Source organism: Drosophila subpulchrella, chromosome 2R (assembly GCF_014743375.2).
Source record: "Drosophila subpulchrella strain 33 F10 #4 breed RU33 chromosome 2R, RU_Dsub_v1.1 Primary Assembly, whole genome shotgun sequence".
In the NCBI taxonomy this organism is placed as follows: domain Eukaryota; kingdom Metazoa; phylum Arthropoda; class Insecta; order Diptera; family Drosophilidae; genus Drosophila; species Drosophila subpulchrella.
This window is the reverse complement of record NC_050611.1, coordinates 4,822,354-4,845,499: the sequence shown is the minus strand read 5'-3', so window position 1 is coordinate 4,845,499 and position 23,146 is coordinate 4,822,354. Positions and strand designations below refer to the sequence as shown.

Here is a 23,146-nt window from a genome sequence, read left to right as displayed (position 1 = left end):
TTTAATGTTTTTATAAGATTCCCTCAATACCTAAAATGTTATTGTTAATAGGAGCACATAATATTGCTGGCCTCTTGCGCATGTCCACTGTTAAAGTAACTATTGTATAAAATAAATTTGAGAAAGAGGGCGAACACGCTGTCGTCTCGAAAGATGTCCAGGAAATATTTTCTATTCACTGTTTCAATATTCCTTAGCTTTCTGGTCAAGTCTATCGCCAGGAAAAAAGGGAACCTGGCGGAAGACAATATTTTTCGGCAGCAGCAATAGCTTTTGCCATATCTTGATTGAGAAGAATCAATATTGGTATATGTTCTGGACTTAGTATATAAGGAATTCCGATGAGATCCAAAACAAGATCATAAACCCTCCGGGCGTAGGTGAATATATATACCATTTAATCGTAGGCAATCTTAGTATCCTCCGTTTTTAGGACGTCATAAAATATGAACAATATGAACTGGATTTCAAGGGCAATATGAATGTTCCATATCTGGAGGGGCGCTATAAGTTGGTAGTGCAGATCGAGGCATTCGATAAGCGCAATGTCCATTTGCACGGAAATCCACGGCACCGCTCCGAAGGTCTAATCGCAGCAATTATATATGCATGCTGAACATACATCGAAACACCATTAAAGTTTATAATCGAGCACATCACAACACAACCAAGACATGAGCATTGGGTGGATTAAAGGGATCGCTTGGGTCGCATGCGAAGAACTACGGTTCAGTTCATCATGCAGTCCCAGAACAGCCAGCCGAAGCCAGCGGACAACTTTCACGACTGGACCGCCGAGCTGGGCCAGGAGTCCTCCATCCACGGCGTACCCTACATGGCCCGCAGGGATCTCCACTGGACCGAGCGCCTCTTCTGGATGGCGATAGTCTTGGCCTCAACCTATTACGCCATTAACAGCTGCCTGGCCCAATGGGATCGGTTCCGGGAAAATCCTATCGTCTACGAGTATGAATATCTCTTCGCGCTGCGCAACTTTACCTTCTTAGGGGTCACATTTTGCACCAGCTTTTCGGATGAGAACTCGATGGAGCAGGTCATAAACCAGTGAGTTGTGGCTTAGTTTATCCAAGACAGAGATAATAGAAAATATAACAACAATAGGACAACCCAATTAGAATGCCGAGTTTCGAGTGTTTCTTAAATGGAATAGAATATTTAGTATTTTTGCAACATATGCTTATTGAAATTTTGAAAGGGATATTCGTTATCCCCGGAAATATTGAAGTTGTACATTAAAACGGTAGCCTTCAAGTTTTTCTAACAATACATGCAATAGGAAAAAAACTTGTTAAGCCTCTTAATGGAGACTAATTTTCAAAACAATACCATACAATGATTCGGATTTAGTTCAAAATTAATTACGTAAATTTCTAATATTTTTAATCGAGAACTTGGGGAGTGGACCCCAGGCAAGACCCAGAAAAGGCCAAGTACTACAAGGAGTTTCTGCGCGTGCTTAACCACCTTCAATACAAGACACTGGAATCTTTAAGGCCTTTCGAGAATGATACCAGTCTGGACAACTTGAACTACGTGAGCATGCTGCTGAAGCTTCAAGAGAAGATTCTTCCGACTGAAATCCCTATTGTCATGGCGCCGATCATAACGGAGGTGGGTTTATGCCAAACCACCAGCCAGCTAAATCGGTACGGCAATCCCTACGGCAAAATGTAAGTTTACGTCTGTACATACAATATATAAAATCATCTTTGATTAAACAAAACTGCCCTGTTAAAAACATGTTTCCTATCTAAAATGTTAAATTTTAAAGTCACTCAAAATAATATGAAATACTATATAATATATAAATATAAGTAATATTAAAATATTATATTTTGAGACCTTGTATTTCCTAGAGAAAACATGGAAGTTGCGGAAGTGCAAGACTGCGGCTTCTTCAGCGATTGTCACTTGATGCACAAGCCATTCAATAGCGTTAAGACCCACTTGTTTCTGGTGAGCAGTGGATAATATCCTTTAAAAAATACATTCATATTACCCTAAGCGACCTTATAGTACCTGCACGATGTCAACGAACTTATGCTACCCGACGATACACGCACAATCACTTTTGATGCCAAGGTCCTAAGCTCCTATGTTATCGGCCTGATGCTTCACTCGATATCGGCGGATAGAGAGGTGAGAAACTTACCGGTGGCATATCGCAAGTGTCGCTACAATGACGAAAATGATCTGGAGTACTTCAGTGTGAGTTTAACATGTTTGACAAATGTGGCAAGTATGAAAAGTAAATTTTCGCATAGCCATATCATCCGAGCCTGTGTCGACTGGAGTGCCGAATTAAACATGCACTGAGCCTGTGCAACTGCAAGCCCTATTTCTATGTGGCAGCTCCAGAAGCTCCGGTTTGCAACATAACCGGAATGCTATGCCTGGCCCGCTCAAAGTGGCTGGAAAAACCTTGCGATTGCTTTCCACTGTGCCGGGAGAACACCTTTAACATTTTCCAAGAGGAGGAGCAGAGTGGGGTGAGTGTGGAGTGGTGTGGGATCCTTTATGATCCCAATTAATCTCTTCTATACTTCCTTAAGGGCGATGAGAGCTACGCGGGCGAGCAATTCGAGCGGACGTTGATCATCAACATGAAGCTCCCCAAGATGGGCATGAAAAGGCGGGTTGTTTTCAGCACGGATCAATTGATAATGTCGTTCGGCGGAGCTATCGGCCTCTTTCTCGGTGCCAGCTTCATGACCATATACGGCCTGGTATACCTATTCCTAACTTTTGTAGCTTATAAATGCAAACACAGCTTATATGAAACTTAATGAATTTAATATGGACACTTATCTAAACATTTGGAAATTCCACCTAACCTAAACTAACTTCTTTTATTACTACCAAAAAAAAGCTTAAAGTATAATTTTCTTTAATTATTCATCTTCCTTCAAATTCTTATATTTTAAAATTAGGAAGTCGAAATTTTTAAGGATAATGTCTCTTACTAGATTACCTATAAACCTAAAATGTTGTAAAGGAGCACATAACTTTTTTATTTAGTTTGAGTTTTCTCTTCATCCGACGTTTATTTTGAAGATTTAAGATCTTTTAATACTTCTGTTAACAAAAGTTTTATATTTCCTTCAACATTTTTAACGATCTTAAATATATTAAAAACACTGCTTTGGGTACACTCGCTTACATACTATAAAAAACAAAACGCTAGAATATCAAGTACCACAAGTTTCTTTACTGTACGCACATTAACTTGCAAAATAAACATAAAGCTAATGAAATTGTTTTAAACTTAACGACATCAAAGCGGTTTGATGGCCTGGCCGAGCATCGTAAGCAAATTAAAGCGGCGGCAATTGTTGCAGGGCCACAACGTGGAAGCCACAAAAGTGGCAGCTTGGCAGTGAAGAAAGCGACACGTTCGGTTCAGCTGGGTTCAGAGAGCAGAAAAATTTCACTTTTGCGGAAAACTAACTCATAACCATCTGCAGTGCGTTTTCCAGCCGTTTTCTGTTACCATCATACACATTTCCTATTGTCAAATGTGACAATTTGTCGGCTTATCCGGCGATTGCTCGTCGTACGCTGGGGTGGTTTGCTTTTTTTGTATCTTCATCTCGCACACTTGCCACACTTGGCCCAAAGTGCAGTCAACGGAGCAGAGCGGTTGGGTAAAGTTAACAACCTTTGAGTTTGCTTAATTTTTGTATTTTTCGATTCGCCCGTGCCTGACTTGCGTGGATAAACTTTGGACCGGTCCAAACCAATCAAGAATTAGCCGCATTTAATTGCTAGCTAGAAGATCCCGTTAGGAAAAACTATTTCAGAAATGAAATTAACAAATAATGTAAGGCTCTTTTCTGCTTCGACTTTACGCTTATTGAAGTCGCGGCCGTCTCTAAGAAGTTTCTGTTTCTGCCTCGGCATGGGCATAAATTTGTTCTGGTCTGTTGCCAAAAAATAAAAATGGTAGAAAAAAAAGAACAGAAAAACCCAAAGTCAGACGGAGAGGCAGCCAAGCAATTAAAATGAAACTAATTTTAGTGCCTGGGCTACTCTAAACACACAGCACAGGCACAGCCTTCTGCCTTTCGGCTTAACCTTTCACTAAACACCGAGGGAAAACTGCTCCCGCACTCTTTCCTGCGGCTAATTTTCATCTTTTGCAACTTTGTGACATTTGCAATGGCATTTGCCGGCTTTGTAAAAGTTGGCCAGCAGATCTGCCCACAAAAAAACAGCAACGCCGACAATCTTTTGCCATGAATCAGGCCAAAATCAGAGCGAAGCAGGCAGCAAGAACTACCTGGTAAGGTGATCCAAACACAGACGTATGTAGGCATTCATATTGCACATGCTCTGCCAGTACAAGTATGTGTTTCTGCTCTAGTTCACACTCAGGTTGGAAAACAGAAAGAGAAAAAACACAAAAAAGAGCAGCAACTTCTGCACAATTGCGTGCCGAACAATTTCCAAATTTCATAAATACAAAATGCACTCGCCCGCATCTGACAGCAGTCTTCTGCCTCCAAAGTTGGGTTCACACTCCCCGAAGGGAGTTCGCCGTGCATTTTCCTATTAATAGTGTGCTGCGGGCGGGTCGGCGGCCCGATTCATCCATCTCCACCTCCCCGTCGTTAGTTTATTTCGGTTTTATGCCCGCCGACAGACCCAAGACACAGCAGATTCCAACACCTGTCCATGAGGCGACGGTGAGCAGCTGGCGGGGGAAATACACAATCACAATGTGCTGAAAATGTAATTTTCCTCAGCATAGCAAATGAAGCAAACCGACGGGAGATCTGGAGATCCCAAATGCAAATACGCTGGCAATCAACGAGAAAAAAAATAGTTCTTGACACGAATATATTACAACTTTTCCAACGATGACTTAATATTCTTTGGAGTTTTTAGGGTCAGTATTGTAATCAATATAAGATTTTTTTAAAATGAATATTACTTTACAGGTCTGAACTAATAAAAATACAGGCTTTTGCATATACTGACTTCCCTAAGCCAATATGCCCTCCATATATTAAAACTTTTCCAGTGATGACTTAATATTGTATAGAGTTTTTAGGGCTAGTATGGTAATCAGTATACGATTTGTTAAAAATGAATATTACTTTACAAGTCTGAACTAATAAAATACAGGCTTTTGCATATACTGCCTTCCCTAAGCCAATATGCCCTCCATAAAGGAATAGCAAATGTTAAAGTTCACATGCTTCTGCGGGTATTAAAAATAGAATGTAAGACATAAAGCGGAAAATAGTGAGTGGAGAGGTAGAAGCGAAGCAAAGTGAAGTGGATTGGAACTGGGAGGGAAGTTAATGTATTACCTGCTTAAAATTCGTGCCATTAAGTCACTAATCATGGACAGCTGTCAGTAGTCCGTCCGAGGGCATATAAAGAAGTATACCATCCCATCCCATCATATCGTATCCCGGGAGCCCATCCATTCCCATCGATTCCCTCCTCCCAAGAGGCTTAGCCGGCGATATAGATTTCCCCCACTCCCAGAAACCGTAGCACCCGGCGTTAATTTACGCTTGTTAAATGAAATCGCCTGGCTGGACGTTATATAAGCCCAATAAACATTTTCGTATGAAAGTAAGTTGCCACAAATGGCGTCATGAGTGCCATAAATTATTGATAGCACACATTGAACACAGATAGCAATGAAATCAATTAAAGATAACGAAAGTCAACAAAAAGTTCGCGGAGTAAAGTTTTGTGTTTCGCCACAAGCTTTAGATAAATGCGAAAAATGTGGAGAATTTTTTTGTGCGACTTTGATGCGATTTGGCAATTTTGTTTCCTGCCATTAAATCAATTAGAAGATAATTAAAAACAAGAGAGAACGCTATAGTCGAGTACCTCGACTATCAGATACCCGTTACTCAGCTAAAGGGACCAAAGGGAAATGGAGCTATGCAAGCAGCAAAGCGAGATTTAAACGCGCCACCTACCGGCGAAAGACAGATTTAAGCCTTGTGGGCGTTTGGGTAGGCGTGGCAAATTTTTTTTTGGGTCAATCGATAGGTATTGACGAGACCGATACAGTTCAGTTAAAATTTTGTATCTAGCATGAAAATTGTGGGCGCCACAGGCTTGGGCGGTTTGTGGGCATTAGAGTGGGCGTGGCAAAGTTTTTTTTAGATCGATCGATAGGTATTGACGAGACCAATACATTTCAGTTAAAATTTTTATTCTAGCATCAAAACTGTAGGAGCCACAGTTTTGGGCGGTTTGTGGGCGTAAAAGTGGGCGTGGCACTCTACTGAAACAAACTTGCGCTGCGTAAGAAGCTCAGGAATCTGCACGCCTAATCTCAATAGCCTAGCTCTCATAGTTTCCAAGATCTCAGCGTTCATCCGGACGGACAGACAGACGGACAGACGGACAGACGGACATGGCTAGATCGACTCGGCTAGTGATCCTGATCAAGAATATATATACTTTATGGGGTCGGAAACGCTTCCTTCTGCCTGTTACATACTTTCCGACGAATCTAGTATACCCTTTTACTCTACGAGTAACGGGTATAATAAAACTCTTTCAGCTTTAAATTAGAAAAACAAAAACCATTTTGAAATTTCTGTTATTACTGTACAGAAAACATTTCTTTTCCATTAATTTATCGCTTTGTATCAAAACTTAATTGCTACGCCTGGGCTTTTGTATGTCTGCTCTGACCTTGGCTGATGATATTTGTATACCATTATTTGCTGGGGGCTTTTGTTTACACACAAGAGAATTTCAGACCAATTCTGGGGGGTTCTTGACACACTAACAAACAATTGAGACACCGCGAGTGGGTTCATATAGTCGGAACAGTTTCAGCAAAAAAAAAAATGATTCCATTTTCTTGTTTTTTTGTTATATGAGCTTTTACGTTTACGTTTCCCCAAAATGTTTCAAAGTTCCAAGAACCCCAAAACGGAACGTGTTTAAAATTACATTGAATTTCCTCAGAATGTATAGACCAACAAGTGGGAAACTCACCTTCATGTCATTAATAATCTGCTGGAAGAGACTACCCAGCGCGGAGCTATCGCGTTCCAGACTTAGATCCATGTTTTCTTAGTATTTAGCTGGCTTATATATCGATATCGATTGCTTTTCGTTCGTCGTTCAACTGTTCGGCTTGAGTTTATTTGGATGATTTTTGTTTTGGATTATTTATTTTGTTCCATTTTGAGTGGAAAATACAAGCAAATCCGGTATTTCCTTGCGTTGAATGTGGGGATGATCTGGAAAGAGGAAGGAAATATTACAATAATTTATAAATAACCATGCTCCACAAACACTTCCGATCGAAATCTCCGCCTCATCCGACATAAATCTTTAAGATTCTTCGCTGATGGGGCTGAACCAGACGACTTCTCGTAAATAATCAGAATTGTAAAGCAGTGTCTTTCCAAACAAGAAATTATGCTTAATTAGGCTTATTAAAATACTACATAGCGATGGAGAGTGTGGGGGAGTTCCCTGATCGCGTAGGCGCAATGTAAAACTTTATTTGGGGATCGTTGACCCAAATTGAGAGTGTTTTAAGTGCGTGAGTGTGTGGGGGGCTCCAGCTGATACGAGAGTCTTTTGATTTATTGGCCATGTAGTGGGGCTAATTGTTAATTATTAATTGATAATTGAATTGATATGTCTTGCAGCGTCGTACAGGAAGTTGCATACACAATTTACGGGCCTTGCAATCGAAACTCCGGACCTGAGGCCCATGCAAACGACGACAAACGTCGGGGAAGTGCAATAGTTTTGACCCATTTGTGGGTTCGCCATACGTGACTAATTCTGTGCCGGTTTCCGTGGCTTTCGAAAGTGCAGATAAGCCGAGAAAATCATAAACGCGACTCCGGTCGCCAACAAGCCTTGGCAGCAATTAGAGAGGCGTCAAATTTACAGGTACACTCTAGACTTATAACCTTCGACCAGGAGGAACTGGCCTAAGCTCGACTCGGATCTCGAGACTGCACTTGAGGCCGTATCTCTTCACTTCCATGCTTTTTCGGGCTGATTATGACATTGACGGCAACTCCGAGTGAAGTTCTTGGGTACAAATGTATACACAAGTGTTCGTTTTTACGTCTCTGAAGCTCCGCTGCATTCAGAAAGCGTTCACAATAGACACTCAAGCGTGGAGGAAGCAAAAGCCCACAAGTGATAAACAGCCTCGGCAACGAGAGCTGATTGCCTAGACTGCGTATCTTTCGTCTATGTCTGCGTGAAGACGCAGAAGAAAGCATCAAAGAACAAGTTGGGGAATGAGAAGAAAAGCCAAGTCGACTTTTTCCGACTATGAGGTTACCAGTACTGGTACACCCTTAAAAAAAATCTGAGATTATTCTTTGTAATTTATTATCTCTCCAAGACTTTTCTTTCTAAGTCTATTGAAAATCCTCATTAAGTATTACAACTGGAACACTCATTCAAAATATGAGCTTTCTAAAAAAAGACCCAGTCCAACACTACCCAGCAACATATCATTTCTTATAAAAAAAATGTGTTTGAAATCCATTTCCACTTTTGATATAGATATTATTACCAAATAATGTTATTACAAATGGAGCACTGATTCAGAATATGAGCTTTCTAAAAAAAAAAGAACCAGTTCAACTCTACCCAGCAACATATCATTTCTTACAAAAAAAATTGTATTAAAAAACCATTTCCTTTTTTGATATGCTTATTACTAACCAATAATGTTACAAATGGAGCACTGATTCAGAATATGAGCTTTGTAAAAAAAAGTTCAAGTTCAACTCCTAACATTTCGTATAAGAAAAATTGTTTTCAAAAAAATATTTCCATTTTTTATATGACTATAGTATATAAGTAATGTTAAAAAATACTAAAAATGGGAATTCTCCCATTTAAAAATACCATCCATATACAAGTCATAACTTCCCTAAAAATCCCCTGATAAGGACCATTTTTGGGATACAGATAGATGCTGACACCCCCTATAAGAACAGGGTATCAGGGCGGGCACAACACACTCGCGGGGAAAAGACAGACGCACATTCACACTCACAGCATGGAAGTACAAGTAGACTTGATGCCTTCTCGCTTTTTGTTCGCTCTCTTCTTTTTAGCTGAATAGTGTAAATGACCTCTCGAGATAAAATTGTAGCCACAAAGCAAACGATGACAGGCCCGCTTTGTTGTCGTTGTTGTTGTTGGTGGAGTTGCCGCAGAGTTGCAATTTCCTTTGCAGTGCGGAAATAAGTTGTTGTTGTTTTTGGCAATTGACTGCGTTAAATCTGGTTTAAGAGGCATATATAGTCGGGCATATACACGAAACATTGACCCAGTTAACTGGCTGCATTTAAATCATAAGCCTCAAACTGGTTAAGCAAGTAGTATATATGCTTATATTATAACTATGAGCTTTACCCACATTACTTCTACAGCGGAAATAGGAGTTTTTCCCAACATAAAGATGAACTGGCGATAGCTGGCTTGGGAAATTCGTTTAGGGAGCATGGAGAGGTCAGGAGGGATGCAGATCGTGATGCGATCGGGGAAACTATGTATTTCGGCAGTAGCCAAAGTCCAAATTACCAAATCGTGCCATAAAAACCAAAGCAGGAAAACAACAATTTCGCAAAGTAGCCCCAGAAGAAGAGCAAAAACCTTTTTCCCGGCCAGAAATGTATATACATGTATTTACAATGTGGGGAACTGGCTAGTGGGAACTAGGGGATCCTAAGTTCGAAGTCAACCCGCATCAGAACTCGCTAAAAGGTCAAGTTGGCGATGATGATGATGATGATGCTGTGATGGGTCTGATGATTGTGCTGTATACGTTTTAATTTCAACTACGCATAATTTTCCGCCCTATTTACTGCCGTTCTCTTTGCGGCTCTATATCTGCGGTTACTCTCGGATTTCTGTTGAAACAAACGGAAGCCGGGTGGTGTGGCATGGGTAGGGAATTGCAGGGCACACACAAAGGGAATCCTAAATGCACAGAAGGGTTCAGAATAGTAGGGAAAAAATAAGTGGGATGAATTGGGATGATAAAAAGAAATGTTTGTGAAGATTCCGATCCCTGCTTAAATTTTTCTCATGTTTAGCTAAAACCAGACCTTCAACAAGAGTTTAAAAACTGACTTATTTCTGATTTCTGACTAACTCCTTTTTATACATATTTTATAAATTGAATTCATAGAACATTGTATTCTGTTGCTTTATTTGATTACATACTTCAAGATTAGGCTTTTAATATGTTTCTGAAACACTCTCTCTTATTAAGGAACATTTATATAACTTTAAGGTTTTGGAAAAAAGCCTAAAGAGAAATATATTTCCTAAAAAATATATATATTTTTAAGATCCTTACGTAAAATATATTTTTTTAAAATATATTTATTTTTAAGATCCTTACTTCAAATATCACTTTTCTTATAATAAGGTTATTATGCTATTAACTTCTATTTTTGTCAAAAATGTTTTATTTGGTTTAAAAAACCTATTAACAAAAACATATGCATTATGCATACGCATTATTTAGTTAACAAAAAGCTAATGTCCTATTCTATTGCCTTGACCGCATCTGTGTCTGCTTGTACATCTTTCATGCTGTGTTGCATGTTGCCTGTGTTTCTATTACAGGAAGTGACTTGACTGGCGGAAGAAGGAGAGCAGGATGGGGAGGGGCAGGGGGCCCGTGTGGCAGACACTTTCGTCAAGGGCGGCAGACAGACAGAGTTGCTGCCGTTAATTGCTTACCAAAAGATGTGAACACACGCACCGCCATATCTGTCCCATTTGCCTGCCCCTTTGTTATGCGTAAATGCAGATGAACGACGCTAGGGTGGACCAACAACGTGTCGCCGCAATAACTCTGGGGACTAAGCCCAAGCTTGGGTGTACTTATGAGTTTTATGAGCGACCCCAGCGCATAATGACGAACTGCAACAGTTGGGTACTTTTCGTTACCACAACTCCCTCAGTTCGTCTAAAAATACTTACAGATAAGTAAAGTACAAAGAAAACTTTATGAAATATATAATACAATTAAATATTGAAGAACATTTCGGGATTTCCAAGATGTGATTAAATGTTATATGAGTCTCTAAAGAGCAATGCATTCGGCGATTATTCCAACTTTTTATCGTAAAATACAACCGTTTTCTGGCGAATATTGCAACATACGATACTAAACTTTTGAAGAACCCAGTTTTTCAGCGTGCTTTCATTCTGCTTGTTTCCTGTTTTCTATGATAAATCTTTTTTAAAGAGTATGACGACAAAAGAACGAAAATCTGGTTGTATTTTGTAAATTTTAGGATGATCTTCAACTACTTTCGTTCTCTTTACTTGAACAAAACTTTCGTAGTATTCAATCAACCTATGCAATTCAGTGAAAGCGTCAGCAAACTGAAAATAGATCGGAAAGTTCTAATTTCCAGCCCGACACTATAAAGCACTGCTGGAGACTTTCAAATCCACTCCGCCGCCTATAATGTTCTGTTTTTCCTCGGTTCTGTTTTGTCCCATAAGTTCTGAGTGGGATTTGGTTAAACAAATAATTTTACAGCTGCACTGGAGATTTGAATACTTGGAAAAATAGAGAGCGGGTGCGGGTGGGGGCGAAGATCTCCAATGTCAGGTTGGCTTTAGGCAGATTTATGTGGCCAGTGGTAAGGTAAGCGATACGTTGTTGCCGGCGAATTGCAGCGGACCGTCATGACTTTACACTTTCTCCAACAACTACGAGTGAGTATCAACAACTTGAACAACCATGGGCCATCTGTGGTCAGCCAAGTGTCGAGATGTCTCGGCCCTTGGTCTGATCTTGGTCTGGGGGTCTTAAGTCTTGAGACTGGGGTCTGGGGTCTGGGGTCTGGTCTTTATGATCCGGAGTTAGGAAAGCGTCGATCATCAAATGCGTCGTCGAGTGGTCGCTCGATGAAAAGAAAAGCGAAAAGAACCCATAAAACGATGATGATAATCAAAAGATCAAGTTTTTATATGAACGGAATCGACAACGTCACCAGCACAAACTCGCACACATCTGCTCAAACATTCATGTTTATCTATGGATTTCTATCTTTAGCGTCATCTGTGCTTTGCATTGCATTTTCTATTTGATGTTTCTGGGATTTGTGAGGGCATCTGCTTTAGCTCTCGCCCACCGCCCACCTCCCCCTGCCACACCCACCGAGGCGTATGGCACGTCATTAACCCAAATTTTCTATGAATAAAATATAGCAAAAAGGAAAAGACCCAGTGTTTATGTTGGGAAATCTCTCTTTTTGTTCCGTTTCGCCTACCAATTTTGATTTCAATTTAATTGAATAATTCGCAGCGCATTCGACACATTGTAAAATAGGCCAATTGATCGATAATAGAAGCTGATAGGTGATAGGCATCCCATTTTCGATAAGTTGCGTTATCTAATCAGCGGCCGTAAAATATTGTAAACACACATTTGTTTTGGCCAGACATTTGGAAATCGATGAGTATCGATCGGAAGTTATCAGGCAACTAAAACTGTCCGAAAAAAATAAACTGAGAGGCGAGAAGTAAAAGTGGAACACAAAACACATTTCGCAACGCAAACGCCCACAAATTCTGTAAACACAAACTCGAGTGTTCTTTTGCGCCGCCCGCTGGAAATAAACTTTCGTCATTTAGCGGCGTTTAATCGATTTGTGCATAAAATTATAAGTTTACACATGGCAAGACAGCCGAAACGAAAATAAAATCGAGATACACAACATGACCCATAGGCGGGAATTGTTTTCCAGCATATTTCTGAGGTTTTCCACACCACAAAAATCGAACGGCTTACTCATTTATAACTGAAAATATTATGGAAATAAATTTATATTCTTGATTTGAATTTGATTAGCTTATGGCTGCATTTATAAAATGTTAAATAGGTCAAATGAGCAATTTCATGTATTAACATTCAAAGGAACCCTTTTTTTCCTATACAGAGAGAAATATTTAAGTACATTGTTCTTGAATTAGGAAAATTCGTTCTTAAAAGCTGTGTAAGAACATTTTGGTATCAATGTTCTCAATATTATAACGAAATGGTGAGAAGAGTTTGAGTTTATTTAACAACTTTTTGACAAGTATACACTACTGACTGGAGTAAAAGTTTAGTTGTTGGGACATATAATGTACATACCATCAATTCAACTTGATTCAAGCACAACGAAAACATTATCAACATCAAAAATGTCGTACTTTTTTTAAGAGCATTTTCAACTCAGATGAGAACGTCAGAATTCTCTCTCTTTATTATTATTATTATTATTATTAACCCAAAAATATTTGTGTAATAAATAAGTATACCATTTTCATGCACTACGCATTTTTTTGAGTAAATATTTTTGTAAATTAACTTATTTATTAAAATTTAAAGAATTTATTCAAAGATAACCTCTTTTTTTGGCAATTAAACAAAACTGAAAAGTAAGTATTGCTTTTCCAAAAAAAATATTTTACAATACTTAAGACTTGTGGCAAAATCCGATCTAAGTAAATATCTTTACTGTATGTAGAGTATTGAAAAAAGTTGTTCCCTGTAGCTTTAGAATTTTGAGCTCTGCGTTGGTTCTTAAAAGAGTTTTATATACATAAAAGATAGATAGGTTACTTTATACTTCCTCCGGAAGGTGTGTACTATTTCAGATTTTTTTTAACAATGGTTGAGATAAATTGATGCAATTATTCCTAATTTTGGCACATATGACAGGCCAATGTTAAGGTGTGTACATTTGCATTCACTGATTTAAACAAAATACCCCAGAGTCCGCACATATTCTATTATTAACATTGGACCGTCCCCGCTCTCTTTGGCCTTTTTTGCCATTTCGGCCATGGTGAATGGTTATTAATGATTAACCGGAGTGCCGTTAGCCGGCACATGTTACTCTGTACTTTGTCATGTTTGTTATGTTCTGGGCTCTTGTTTGCCGGTTCCATCAGCACGTTTGTTCTGCTTCCTCATGACAGCTTTGTGGCCATCAGCAAATGCGAATTTTCACTGTCTTTCTTCTGCTTTTCCAGTCTCGTTAGCGTAAAAACTTTGGCACAGCTTTTGTTTTTCTCGCCAAAGAAAATGGCAGCTATTTCAGATGGGCCAGGGGAATTTCAAAAGCATGGTGGCTTTGCTAATTTGCCAGCCACGCCATAACTAATGCCTTAAGAAAAGAAATGAGAATAGAAGGAAATCCGTTTAAGTGTCGCTTTTGGTGAGCACTGAACTCTTGACATTTGCCCAGGGCAGCGATAAAGTTTTGGACTTTTTTAATGAGCTCCTACGTACGCGGAATAAATCCACACACGCAAGCCACCCCGAGTGAAAACCCCTTGAGGCGACACTTGGGCTAGATTAGACACGATTTTCATTAGGACAAACCCGAAAAAAATCGAAAGTGGTTACGAAAGATTCAGAAAACCAGGCGTGGGGAGTGGGCGGGCCAGCAGTCTGGAGTTTTGGTTGTGGATTCACGGCTTTGCCCAGATTCATTCACACAACAAGAAACGCCCATGCAGTTCCAAAATCAAACGAAAACGAAAATCTTTTTGTGAGTGGGCTGCAGCAATAATAAATAAGTAAATAAAAAAAAACTCGAGTTGCAGCCACAACATGCTAAACAAATGCAGCCATTCAAGCTAAGTGGCTCTAAAGTTTTACAAGTTTTCAGCCGTTTTTTCTTGTTTACCAATTGAAAACAGTTGGCGCAAATAGTGGATATCGGTCAGGAGGAACCCCGAACAACCAGAGGCAAGCATCAATGACTCACATTGATATACTATTTGGAAGAATATAGTAAAACTTGTATTTACATATTCAAATGTAAAAGAAACTTAATTCAAATGGGTTTTATAGTACCAGTAGTGTAAATATAAAAAAGTTTTTAAGATCCTTAGGCAAAAGAATAAAATATCATAGATCTCTTCAGAATTTATCTCTGAAAATGCAGATCTTTTCTGAATTTATCGACGAAAAAAAGATCATAGATATTTTCCAAATTTATCGATGAAAATGAAGAGGAGTAAAATATCATAAAATTTTTATAGGTGAAAGTATTGATTAATAAAATATCATAGATCTCTTCAAAATTTATCGATGAAAATGCAAATAAACAAAATATTATCTACCTGTTATAAATTTATCGATGAGAAGCCCAGTACTTTTAATTTCATTGATAAATTTAAAAGAAATCTATGTTACTCTGTTATTTTGGTTTTTTGCTAAGAAAATCAACCTAAATTATTATAGTATTATACTTATGTACATTCGTATAGTTAAATATTTTACGACTGACCGAAAGGCAAAAACCCAGGATGAAAGGAGGAATTAAAAAAGATTTTAGGGGCGTTGAGAGGAAGGCAGAGCTAACGCAAATTTGCACGCCAAACAATTAACGTGTTTTCTTTGTTTTTTGCCATATTCTCGTGTTTGGGAAAGAACAGGGCCCACCGTGTTTGTTGTTTCTATGCAACGAGGGGTGGGTCAGGTGGAGCGGCCTTTCTCCATAAAGATAAAATTATTTATATTCACTGGTATTTGTTTTCCTCCTTTTGTGCAGTTTTGTTTGCATTTTATTAAGACGCAAGTTGCTGTTTTTGTTTATTTAGCGTGGTAGGAGCACCGGAAAAAATAATTCCCTTTAACTTGAAATAAATAAAATATAAAACGAGCGTTTTATTTATAAATATTTATAAATTCTAATATTATAAATTTATAATGCCCTATTTCCTTGGCGAGTAATGCGATTTTATGTAATTCTTCGTCACCATGAAGTACTATTATTTCCACGGTCTATACTCTAGAATGCGATTTTAGCTTAGGATTCAGTTATCACGCTAATATGTCTCTTCCAAATAACAACGAATAAAGAGTTTTTGGTTGAAAAATAATAGAATAAAGGAGTATTTTTGTTATCTTGAATGCTGATCCTAAGCCTTAGCTATAAATAAAAATCCTTAAACTTATGTTTTTTTTAGGTACACCTCCTACCATAGTCTTATGAGATAATCATATTTTTCTCTGTGCAGGAGCAAGTTTCTTTCCAATGGCCGACAGCTGTTTGCGGTTAATTTTATCTTTCTTTCTGAACCCCTTCTGCTGTTGTTTTCGTGTTCTCTCGTTTTTGGCAATTGCACAGGTGCGGCCGTTGGATGGTTTTCGGATTGGGTTACTCTATGCGATTCAGATAACCCAAGGCAGCCACTTTTTGGCCCAGGCATCCCGGTCGGACTTTCGAATTCGAGTGTTATTACTTGTCTAGGCGATATGGTCGTTATGTATCGTATATTGCGAATGCAACGCCAGACATTCCAGGCGAGAACCCGAAACAGCCAGTCTTTGTTCTGCAACATTTGTTTAGACAAATGTGCGAGGAAATAATCTCGGGACGTAAACAAAATCCCGGCATAATATTTCAATAATTAGGCTTATCTGCTCCATTTCGAAGCGCGCACAAAAGTCGTTTGAAAGGTATGCAAAGAGAACGAAAAACGTGCGATAACGGGAGACGGGAATGGGAAAATTCAGCTTTTAAACATTTTGTCCGCACCATGGGTGTCATTTCCATCAACGTGCTGCTCTGGTTCCTGTTGCGATTACAGAACTGAAAAGGAAACACAGAGCCACCCCACAAAAAGACGACCCAGGCGGAATTAAAAAAATTACCTCTTTTCAGATAAACTCAGTTCTGTTTAGGTAACAATCCCAAAGAGAAGTCCCTGCACTTGCGCAATTACCGCGCAACTTCAAAAGGGGAGTTGTGCACGGAGAGAAAGATCCCAAAACAATAAGTCTTTTGTCATCTATTTTTTGAATATTTTTGATAATTTTTATTTTAGGTGCAAATGAACCTATTTAAATAATGTTACTTTTCGCTATTTATGAAGTGCTAAAATACTCACTTCTTAAATATTATAACGGAAAATTAAAAATTGAATTTGATGCTTAGGCATAAAAATATACTTTTTAAAGTATTTTATTTTTTAACACGGTGATATATATTTTTCAAACTCAAAAACAGGCAACGTTAATTTAATTAAGTTTCTTAATATCCCTAACTTATTACCCAAATAATATTTGAAGTGCTTTAATTCGAAATTCTATTCTTTTTAAACTTTTTATGTTTTAATTTTACAATTATTTCCCCGATTTTTTATTGTGTATAACGAATCCCGTTTGGATTGGCCGTGAAAGGAGTTTCTGGTTCTCACGACCGTCTGGAATGGTCACTGGAAGTCCTTGGATCTGATTCCCGCTGGAATGGAAGCGGTCCAAACTTGTTGTTGGTGAACTGCAGCATCTTTCGCTTCCCTTCACCCTGCGACCCTTTCCCACCCCTTCCCCCTCTCTCAACCCTAATAATTGGCATTATTAGCTCACTCCCCACTGGATTCCTATCTTCCTCTTCTTCCTGTTGTTGTTGTCGTTTCACGAGCACCCTTGAAGGATACTTACGGTGCACTTTCGACTGGAAAATATCGCAGGGCGTCTTAAATGCAATCGTTTGTTTGATTTTTTTTCGGCCGATGATGCTGCAGACAATTAAGCGCTGTTCTTATTGTTGTTGTTTCCTCCCCTGCTTCCCAACGCTTGCTTGCTGTTTTTGTTGTTGTAGCTGCTTTTGCTCTAGCATTGCATTTCCAGGCGGCAAAAGCGCACACAAAGAAGAGGAGCGGAGCGGGTGTGTGTGTGGGGTGTATTCTCCCGTTATCCCCCTCGTATTTCTCTCTATCTCTCTCTTTATCACTCCTGCTTTCGTGTGCTTTACTTTGCGTTTGCTTTGCTTTGTTCAAATTCAAACAAACTACCCTGAAGAACCGTTGATCCTGACTTGGCTGCCTTGTTGTTTTTGTTGTTGTTTTGTTTTCTGTTATGTTATACACTCACAGACACGCACACACACGCACACACGGCAGCAGACAGACGCTTAATTTTCCCCGTTTTTCTCGGGAAATCGCATAAAATTATTCGCGGATTTTCGCACCGAATTCGACACTTTTCCTCGCTCGCATTTTCGGCAATTCCAATTGTGTCGCGCACTATTTTTTTCACCCGGCCCGGACAACCGTTAGAAGTTTGGCGCTGCAACCGCTGTTTTCGCCCCGCCTACGAGTGATTTTCCGAGCGCATTTTCCTTCGCTGCGAGAGGGCTTTCTTATGGACGACAAACAAAAAACCGAAAAAACAACCGCGACCGATTCGTTCGAGTGTCTGGATCAGTGTGGCCTTTTTCCGGCGGCTGCAAAATGGCACCGTCTGCAGAAATCGTCTGGGAAGCAGAAATGTGGATTTTTGACACACTTCAAGCTGGTCACACTCACTCAAAGAGGGCGCCAAAAATGTTAACCGATTCATTGAAACGGAAATGTTAAGTACATATGTAAGGGTTAAAAGCTAAAGGTTGTGTTGAAACTCAAAAGTGTAAAATAAATTAAGGAAATAGGATTATAGGATTAAAGAATCGAGAACCCTTTGCTTGTTTTGTGTGTGTTCGCGTCTTGTATTTCTTGCAATAAAGGCCCACATCTGACTTCTACTAGGTAGCAAAATAATGTTAACATAACTATTTTTACCGATTATGGTGTTATGGAAATTTAAGGTAAGTGACGATAAACAGGTCCAATTTTCCCGATTTACACCATAGTAAAATGTCTATTATTGAATTTAATTAACCTATATAAAAAGATATCTTTCAGTTTATCATGCCGACAAGTAAATGCTCCATATTCTTTAAAAGAACATACAACATTTTAAATCCATTCCTTATTTGAGCCTTTAATGGCAAAATACCATTTTGTAAATTTTTGATATGCGCAAAATCGACTTTAATACAAAGTTTGTTTAAGTCTGGACCCTCTATAGATATATACGATACATTGTTAGTTATTTAACATTAACATTTCGGAAAATGGTTTAAAATCTAGATGGATACTAATCTAGATTTTAAACCAGTTTCCGAAATTTGATTTATACAACTATACAATAAATGTAAAATTGAAATAATTAAAATTAAAAATTGAAATTTAACAAAAGCGACGAGTATACTTTAGGAAACTAAAAGAGTGGTTCTCAGTGAAAACTAATATTAACAAATTTTATTTGCGGGAATGTATCCACTAATTAAAAATATTTGTAAGGCAAATCACAAGCAGCTAGCACATTTTTAGGCGGTTAAGCTTTTCGATAAACATTTCGAAGGAAGGGTACAATCCAAAATCTCCAATTGAAAACAATCAACTTTCGTACTATGCTATTATTCAATATAACAATTAAGGTATTTATTTGTTCACGTAGTTGAGCTTGGTGCAGTAGATTATAAAATTCATCGTCAGCATTATCACACAAGTCCACAGCTTAAGGAAATCAACGAATTAGGTGCATATACAATAGAAAAACAACTTAAGGGCTTTGTACAGTAAAGCAATACCGAAGCAAACAAAATAGGCGATACAGAGAGCACCACTAAAGCTAGTCCTTCCATTCCACACTGAGTTTGATGTCCGATTTGGGCGCCAGCAGCAGTCTCCGGTTGTCGTAGGCCATGGGAATCGTGGTCTCCACACAGGGAGCATATCTGTGCTCCTTCAGCAGAGCCACCAGACCCACCAGCAGCTGCTGCTCTGCGAACCGAGCGGCAATGCATCCTCGCAGCCCATCGCCGAAGGGCAGGAAGGCAGCCTGCGGCAGGGATCGCTTGACCTCTTCCTCGAACCGATCCGGATCGAAGCGCTCAGGATCTGGATATATCTCCGGATCCCTGTGTATAGCTGCCGTGGGTATCAGCACATTGTTGCCTCTGGCGATGACGAACACCGATCCGGGTAACTCGAATTCTTTGGTAGCACGGCGCAGCAGGAACGGATGTGGCGTGTGCAGACGGAGCGTTTCTGTGAAGAAAGAGAGGACGGTTAGAATGTGCTCTTTGAAGAATATTTATTTACATTCTTCAAAAATAGAATTCAATATATAATAAAAGCGATCAAGTTTATTAACCTGCCCTATAAAAAAATCATATTTTGATATATGTATACTTATAGACTATTAAAATGGCAAAGTTTAATTACCTTGCATATTTTATTTAACCAAAGGGTATTAAACTTTATCGTTTGTTTACTAGAATTTTTTATTGCAGAAAATATGGTTATTCTATTTAAAAATGTCGAAATGTTTGATTTATGTGAGCATGAGCTTTTTTGTTTAAACAGTTCCCATTCTTTGGCAATCTTCTATTTTCCGAACTCTCTTTTTGAACTCACCATTTAGGACTTGCTTCGTATACCTCAGCTCCCTCAGGAACTCGGGCGTCACCTGGCCACCATGCTGATCCAGTGTCTTTTTAATCTCGCGTCGAGTTCGATCCTGCAGCTCCGGATGGCGGGCCAACTCGTAGAGGCAGAATCCCAGGGTGGCATTTAGGGGGCCCAAGCCCGCTAGTAGAAAACCAAATGCCTGGGCCGCAATCTCGGCGTCGCCCAGCGGCTGATCCGCGTTGGAGTACAGCTGCAGGAACGTCTGCAGGGGCTGGCGATCCCTCCGCCGTTGCTCCTGCAACTGCGACAGGGCCACTTTTTGGAAGTAAGCCATAGCTGGCTCAGCGTAGCTTTTGTACCTTAGCAGCTGAGCGATGAGCGGGAACTCCAGCGCCAGGTACGCCTGCCACAGCTTAAAGTTTGCCCAGTAGCGGCTCGACCACTTGGCAAACTCTTGGTGATCCTGGCCTCCCAGTCCAAAGGCTATTGAGGCCATCACATCCACGTTGTAGGCACCCACCAGCTCGCTTATATTGCAGGATTGCTGGTCAATTTTGCCCAGATCGTTTTGAATTCTGGCGGAGATCTGCGCCAGCCTGGGTAACAGCTTCTGCATGTTGGTCGATGTGAAAACCTCTGCGGATTTAGCGTGGAGTGATCGCCATTTTTGGCCATCCAGCTGAAGGAGATTAGCCGACAGCGGCTCTCCGCCGGAATTACTGTAGAGACCGCGCGAAGTGAAGTGCCCAGCATCGGTGAAGACGATTTGGTGGACTAGCTTCAGGTCGAGCACCAGGATGAAGGGCTTAAGGCAGGCGTAGAAGCCCACAAAGGGTGCTCTGCCCTTGTAGCTGGCGTAGATGTCCAGCAGGGCGTCCTGGGCATGCCTCTTACCGCCCACCACGCCCTTGATGTTGCCCCACAGGAACTTGGGCTTCTCGTGCAGGATCCCCCGTCGCTTCCAGTAGCCCAGGCTGATCTTGACCAGGGCGTAGAACACGGACAGGGCACCCAGGGCGGTGAGCAGTGCTCGATGCATCAGCTCCATGCTGACACAGCTGTCTTTTTCGGCCTCCTAATGATTTATTCAAACGGTTGGCTGTGCTAACAGCTGGCAGTAGCTGCTCGTCGAGGTTTTTGGCGCTGATCAGAGCCGCAAGCTTATCAGCGCCATTATCGGTCGGTTGGATTTAATAATTGATAGTGTCCAATGAGCAGCGGCCGCTAAAATGGAAGAGAAACGTGGCTATAAGGCAAACATACTATATGTGTAATGGGTAATCAAGGTGCTGAGCGGGTTTTATTGCCGAAATGTGTACGAAGAGAGCAGCCTTTACGGCTGCAAAATCAGGCAGAGGTTGTACGTGCTGGCGGGAAACTCGTCGACTGGCACCCAACGGACGAAGCCCTGATCGATTAACTGCTGACCGGAGCTGGGCACGCCCACGAAATGGGGATCCTAAATGGGAGAGCAAGCGGTGAGTTCACCAGTAGATGGAATGAGGTAACTCGCTGACTCACCACCACCTGCAAGAAGACGCGGTCCTCGGCACTGCGATGATAGCCCGTGATGGCCTTGGAGGATGTGTCGCTCAGTCCGCCCATGGCTATGAAGCCCTGGTACTTCTCGAAGTAGCTGCGAATCTGGCCCAGGATCTCCGGTGAGCTAAGCTCCCTGGCGTGCACAATCTTGCAAGGCAGCTGGTGCAGCACATCAATCACATAGAACTCTTCGAGAGTGCCTATCCAGTCTCGCGAGCCCTGGAACTTCGGTCCCTTGTCGCCCAGGGCCACGAGGATCTGCTGAATCTCCCAGATGGAGGGCACATGGTCACCACTGCCACGACGTCGGTGGATCCAGGATATGGCCGATTGCAGGGTGCGGTAGCCACAGCCCCAGCCCGCATCCTGATGGCCATCGCAACCGTAGTGAAAGTAAGTGAAGCCACCGCGGAGCATTAGGGTCTCTCCGCCCTCAGTGGGCGGGGCCAGGATGACATGCAGATCCTCCAGAAGCGGATATTCATAGTCCTTTGGCGCAATTTTCAAGGACGCCAGAGTGGAATCCCCAACATCCGATGCACAGTTTTCCGAATCCATTTGTTTTGTAACTTTAAAATTTGATAGCCTACGCCTGCTGCACTCCACCTGTTCCTTTATTGTTTATTTACCTTGCGCAGCCGTAATTTGTTTTGTGAAAGTGAAATCGTAGCAGAGAAATTGGAATGTTTTTTTTTTGGCCCAGGCTAGGGATGGTACAAAGTGAAAAGTCATGCACCAATAACAAAGGCAGCCAAGGCACAAAACATTTAAAAATTATTACTTTTTAAAGGAAATGTAAATAAGAAAGATTCGAAACTATAATGGTTCTAATCATATTTTTAAGCACAATTTTTATTTTCTTAAAATTTGAATTATTATGGTTTCCTTAGGCAGTTCATCTCTAATCCTCCTATCGACTTATCGATAACAGAATGCCTTTGGCGCCATCGTACAAAAAATTCAAACACCTCTATTCGTTTTTTTCTTATTTCTCATGCATTTCAAATTTTATTTGAATTATTAAATGTACATTATTGTTTTTAGAGTTCATAAATATGTTTTCTGGTGTGTACGCGTGTATGTGTGGGTGTTTCAACGTTTTATATATTAACACCATCTCTCTTGAATTGTGCTCTTTTAATTAATAGTTTTTAGTGACCAAACATTAGTACATCGTATTTAATAATTGGTAAAATTTGTAGCTTTGTAAAACTTGCGTACTTGCATTACTGAGTTTCAACTATTTTCGGATTGCTGATTGTTACTGAGTTGCAGTTTTGTTAATGTTTAAAATGCTGAGTTGTACAATAAATAGATGATGTTTGCAATGTGTGTGTGTCTG

At 40.2% G+C, this 23,146-nt stretch overlaps 4 protein-coding genes across 33 annotated transcripts in view; 1 reads left to right on the top strand and 3 right to left on the bottom strand.

Moving 5' to 3' along the window:
* The window catches only part of LOC119551201 (protein MTSS 2), a 51,430-nt gene extending 33,192 nt beyond the window's left edge, over positions 1-18,238 (bottom strand). For all 30 annotated transcript variants that reach the window (XM_037860407.1, XM_037860411.1, XM_037860408.1 and 27 more), the window contains exons 1-2: positions 17,468-18,238; positions 7,003-7,250 (exon numbers count right to left, since the gene is read on the bottom strand). In XM_037860407.1, coding sequence (XP_037716335.1) covers positions 7,003-7,074 — 72 coding nt within the window. In that variant the 5' untranslated portion in view covers positions 7,075-7,250; positions 17,468-18,238. The remainder of the gene's footprint in view (positions 1-7,002; positions 7,251-17,467) is intronic.
* LOC119551202 lies at positions 740-2,863 on the top strand. Its single transcript, XM_037860436.1, has 6 exons — positions 740-1,065; positions 1,410-1,691; positions 1,878-1,977; positions 2,038-2,229; positions 2,286-2,510; positions 2,574-2,863. The coding sequence occupies exons 1-6, from the start codon at positions 740-742 to the stop codon at positions 2,805-2,807; spliced, it is 1,359 nt and encodes a 452-aa protein (XP_037716364.1). The 3' UTR covers positions 2,808-2,863.
* Positions 18,239-19,092: 854 nt separating the features above from the next.
* LOC119549134 (probable cytochrome P450 6u1) lies at positions 19,093-22,525 on the bottom strand. Its single transcript, XM_037856905.1, has 3 exons — positions 22,434-22,525; positions 20,269-21,486; positions 19,093-19,899 (listed from the first exon to the last, which is right to left on the bottom strand). Exons 2-3 carry the CDS (start codon positions 21,308-21,310, stop codon positions 19,481-19,483), a joined length of 1,461 nt encoding a protein of 486 aa, XP_037712833.1. The 5' UTR covers positions 21,311-21,486; positions 22,434-22,525; the 3' UTR covers positions 19,093-19,480.
* LOC119549137 (probable Ufm1-specific protease 1) lies at positions 21,499-22,517 on the bottom strand. The gene is made up of 2 exons (XM_037856908.1): positions 21,784-22,517; positions 21,499-21,721 (listed from the first exon to the last, which is right to left on the bottom strand). Exons 1-2 carry the CDS (start codon positions 22,360-22,362, stop codon positions 21,596-21,598), a joined length of 705 nt encoding a protein of 234 aa, XP_037712836.1. The 5' UTR covers positions 22,363-22,517; the 3' UTR covers positions 21,499-21,595.
* Positions 22,526-23,146: the final 621 nt, after the last annotated feature.

Coding starts and splice junctions, on each gene's coding strand:
- LOC119551202 (XM_037860436.1), top strand. CDS start 740: ATGCAGTCCCAGAACAGCCAGCCGAAGCCAGCGGACAACTTTCACGAC. Junction 1,978..2,037: donor TTAAGACCCACTTGTTTCTG/GTGAGCAGTGGA, acceptor GCGACCTTATAG/TACCTGCACGATGTCAACGA. Junction 2,511..2,573: donor AAGAGGAGGAGCAGAGTGGG/GTGAGTGTGGAG, acceptor TACTTCCTTAAG/GGCGATGAGAGCTACGCGGG.
- LOC119549134 (XM_037856905.1), bottom strand. CDS start 21,310: ATGGAGCTGATGCATCGAGCACTGCTCACCGCCCTGGGTGCCCTGTCC. Junction 19,900..20,268: donor TACGAAGCAAGTCCTAAATG/GTGAGTTCAAAA, acceptor CTTTCTTCACAG/AAACGCTCCGTCTGCACACG.
- LOC119549137 (XM_037856908.1), bottom strand. CDS start 22,362: ATGGATTCGGAAAACTGTGCATCGGATGTTGGGGATTCCACTCTGGCG. Junction 21,722..21,783: donor GCGTCTTCTTGCAGGTGGTG/GTGAGTCAGCGA, acceptor TCTCCCATTTAG/GATCCCCATTTCGTGGGCGT.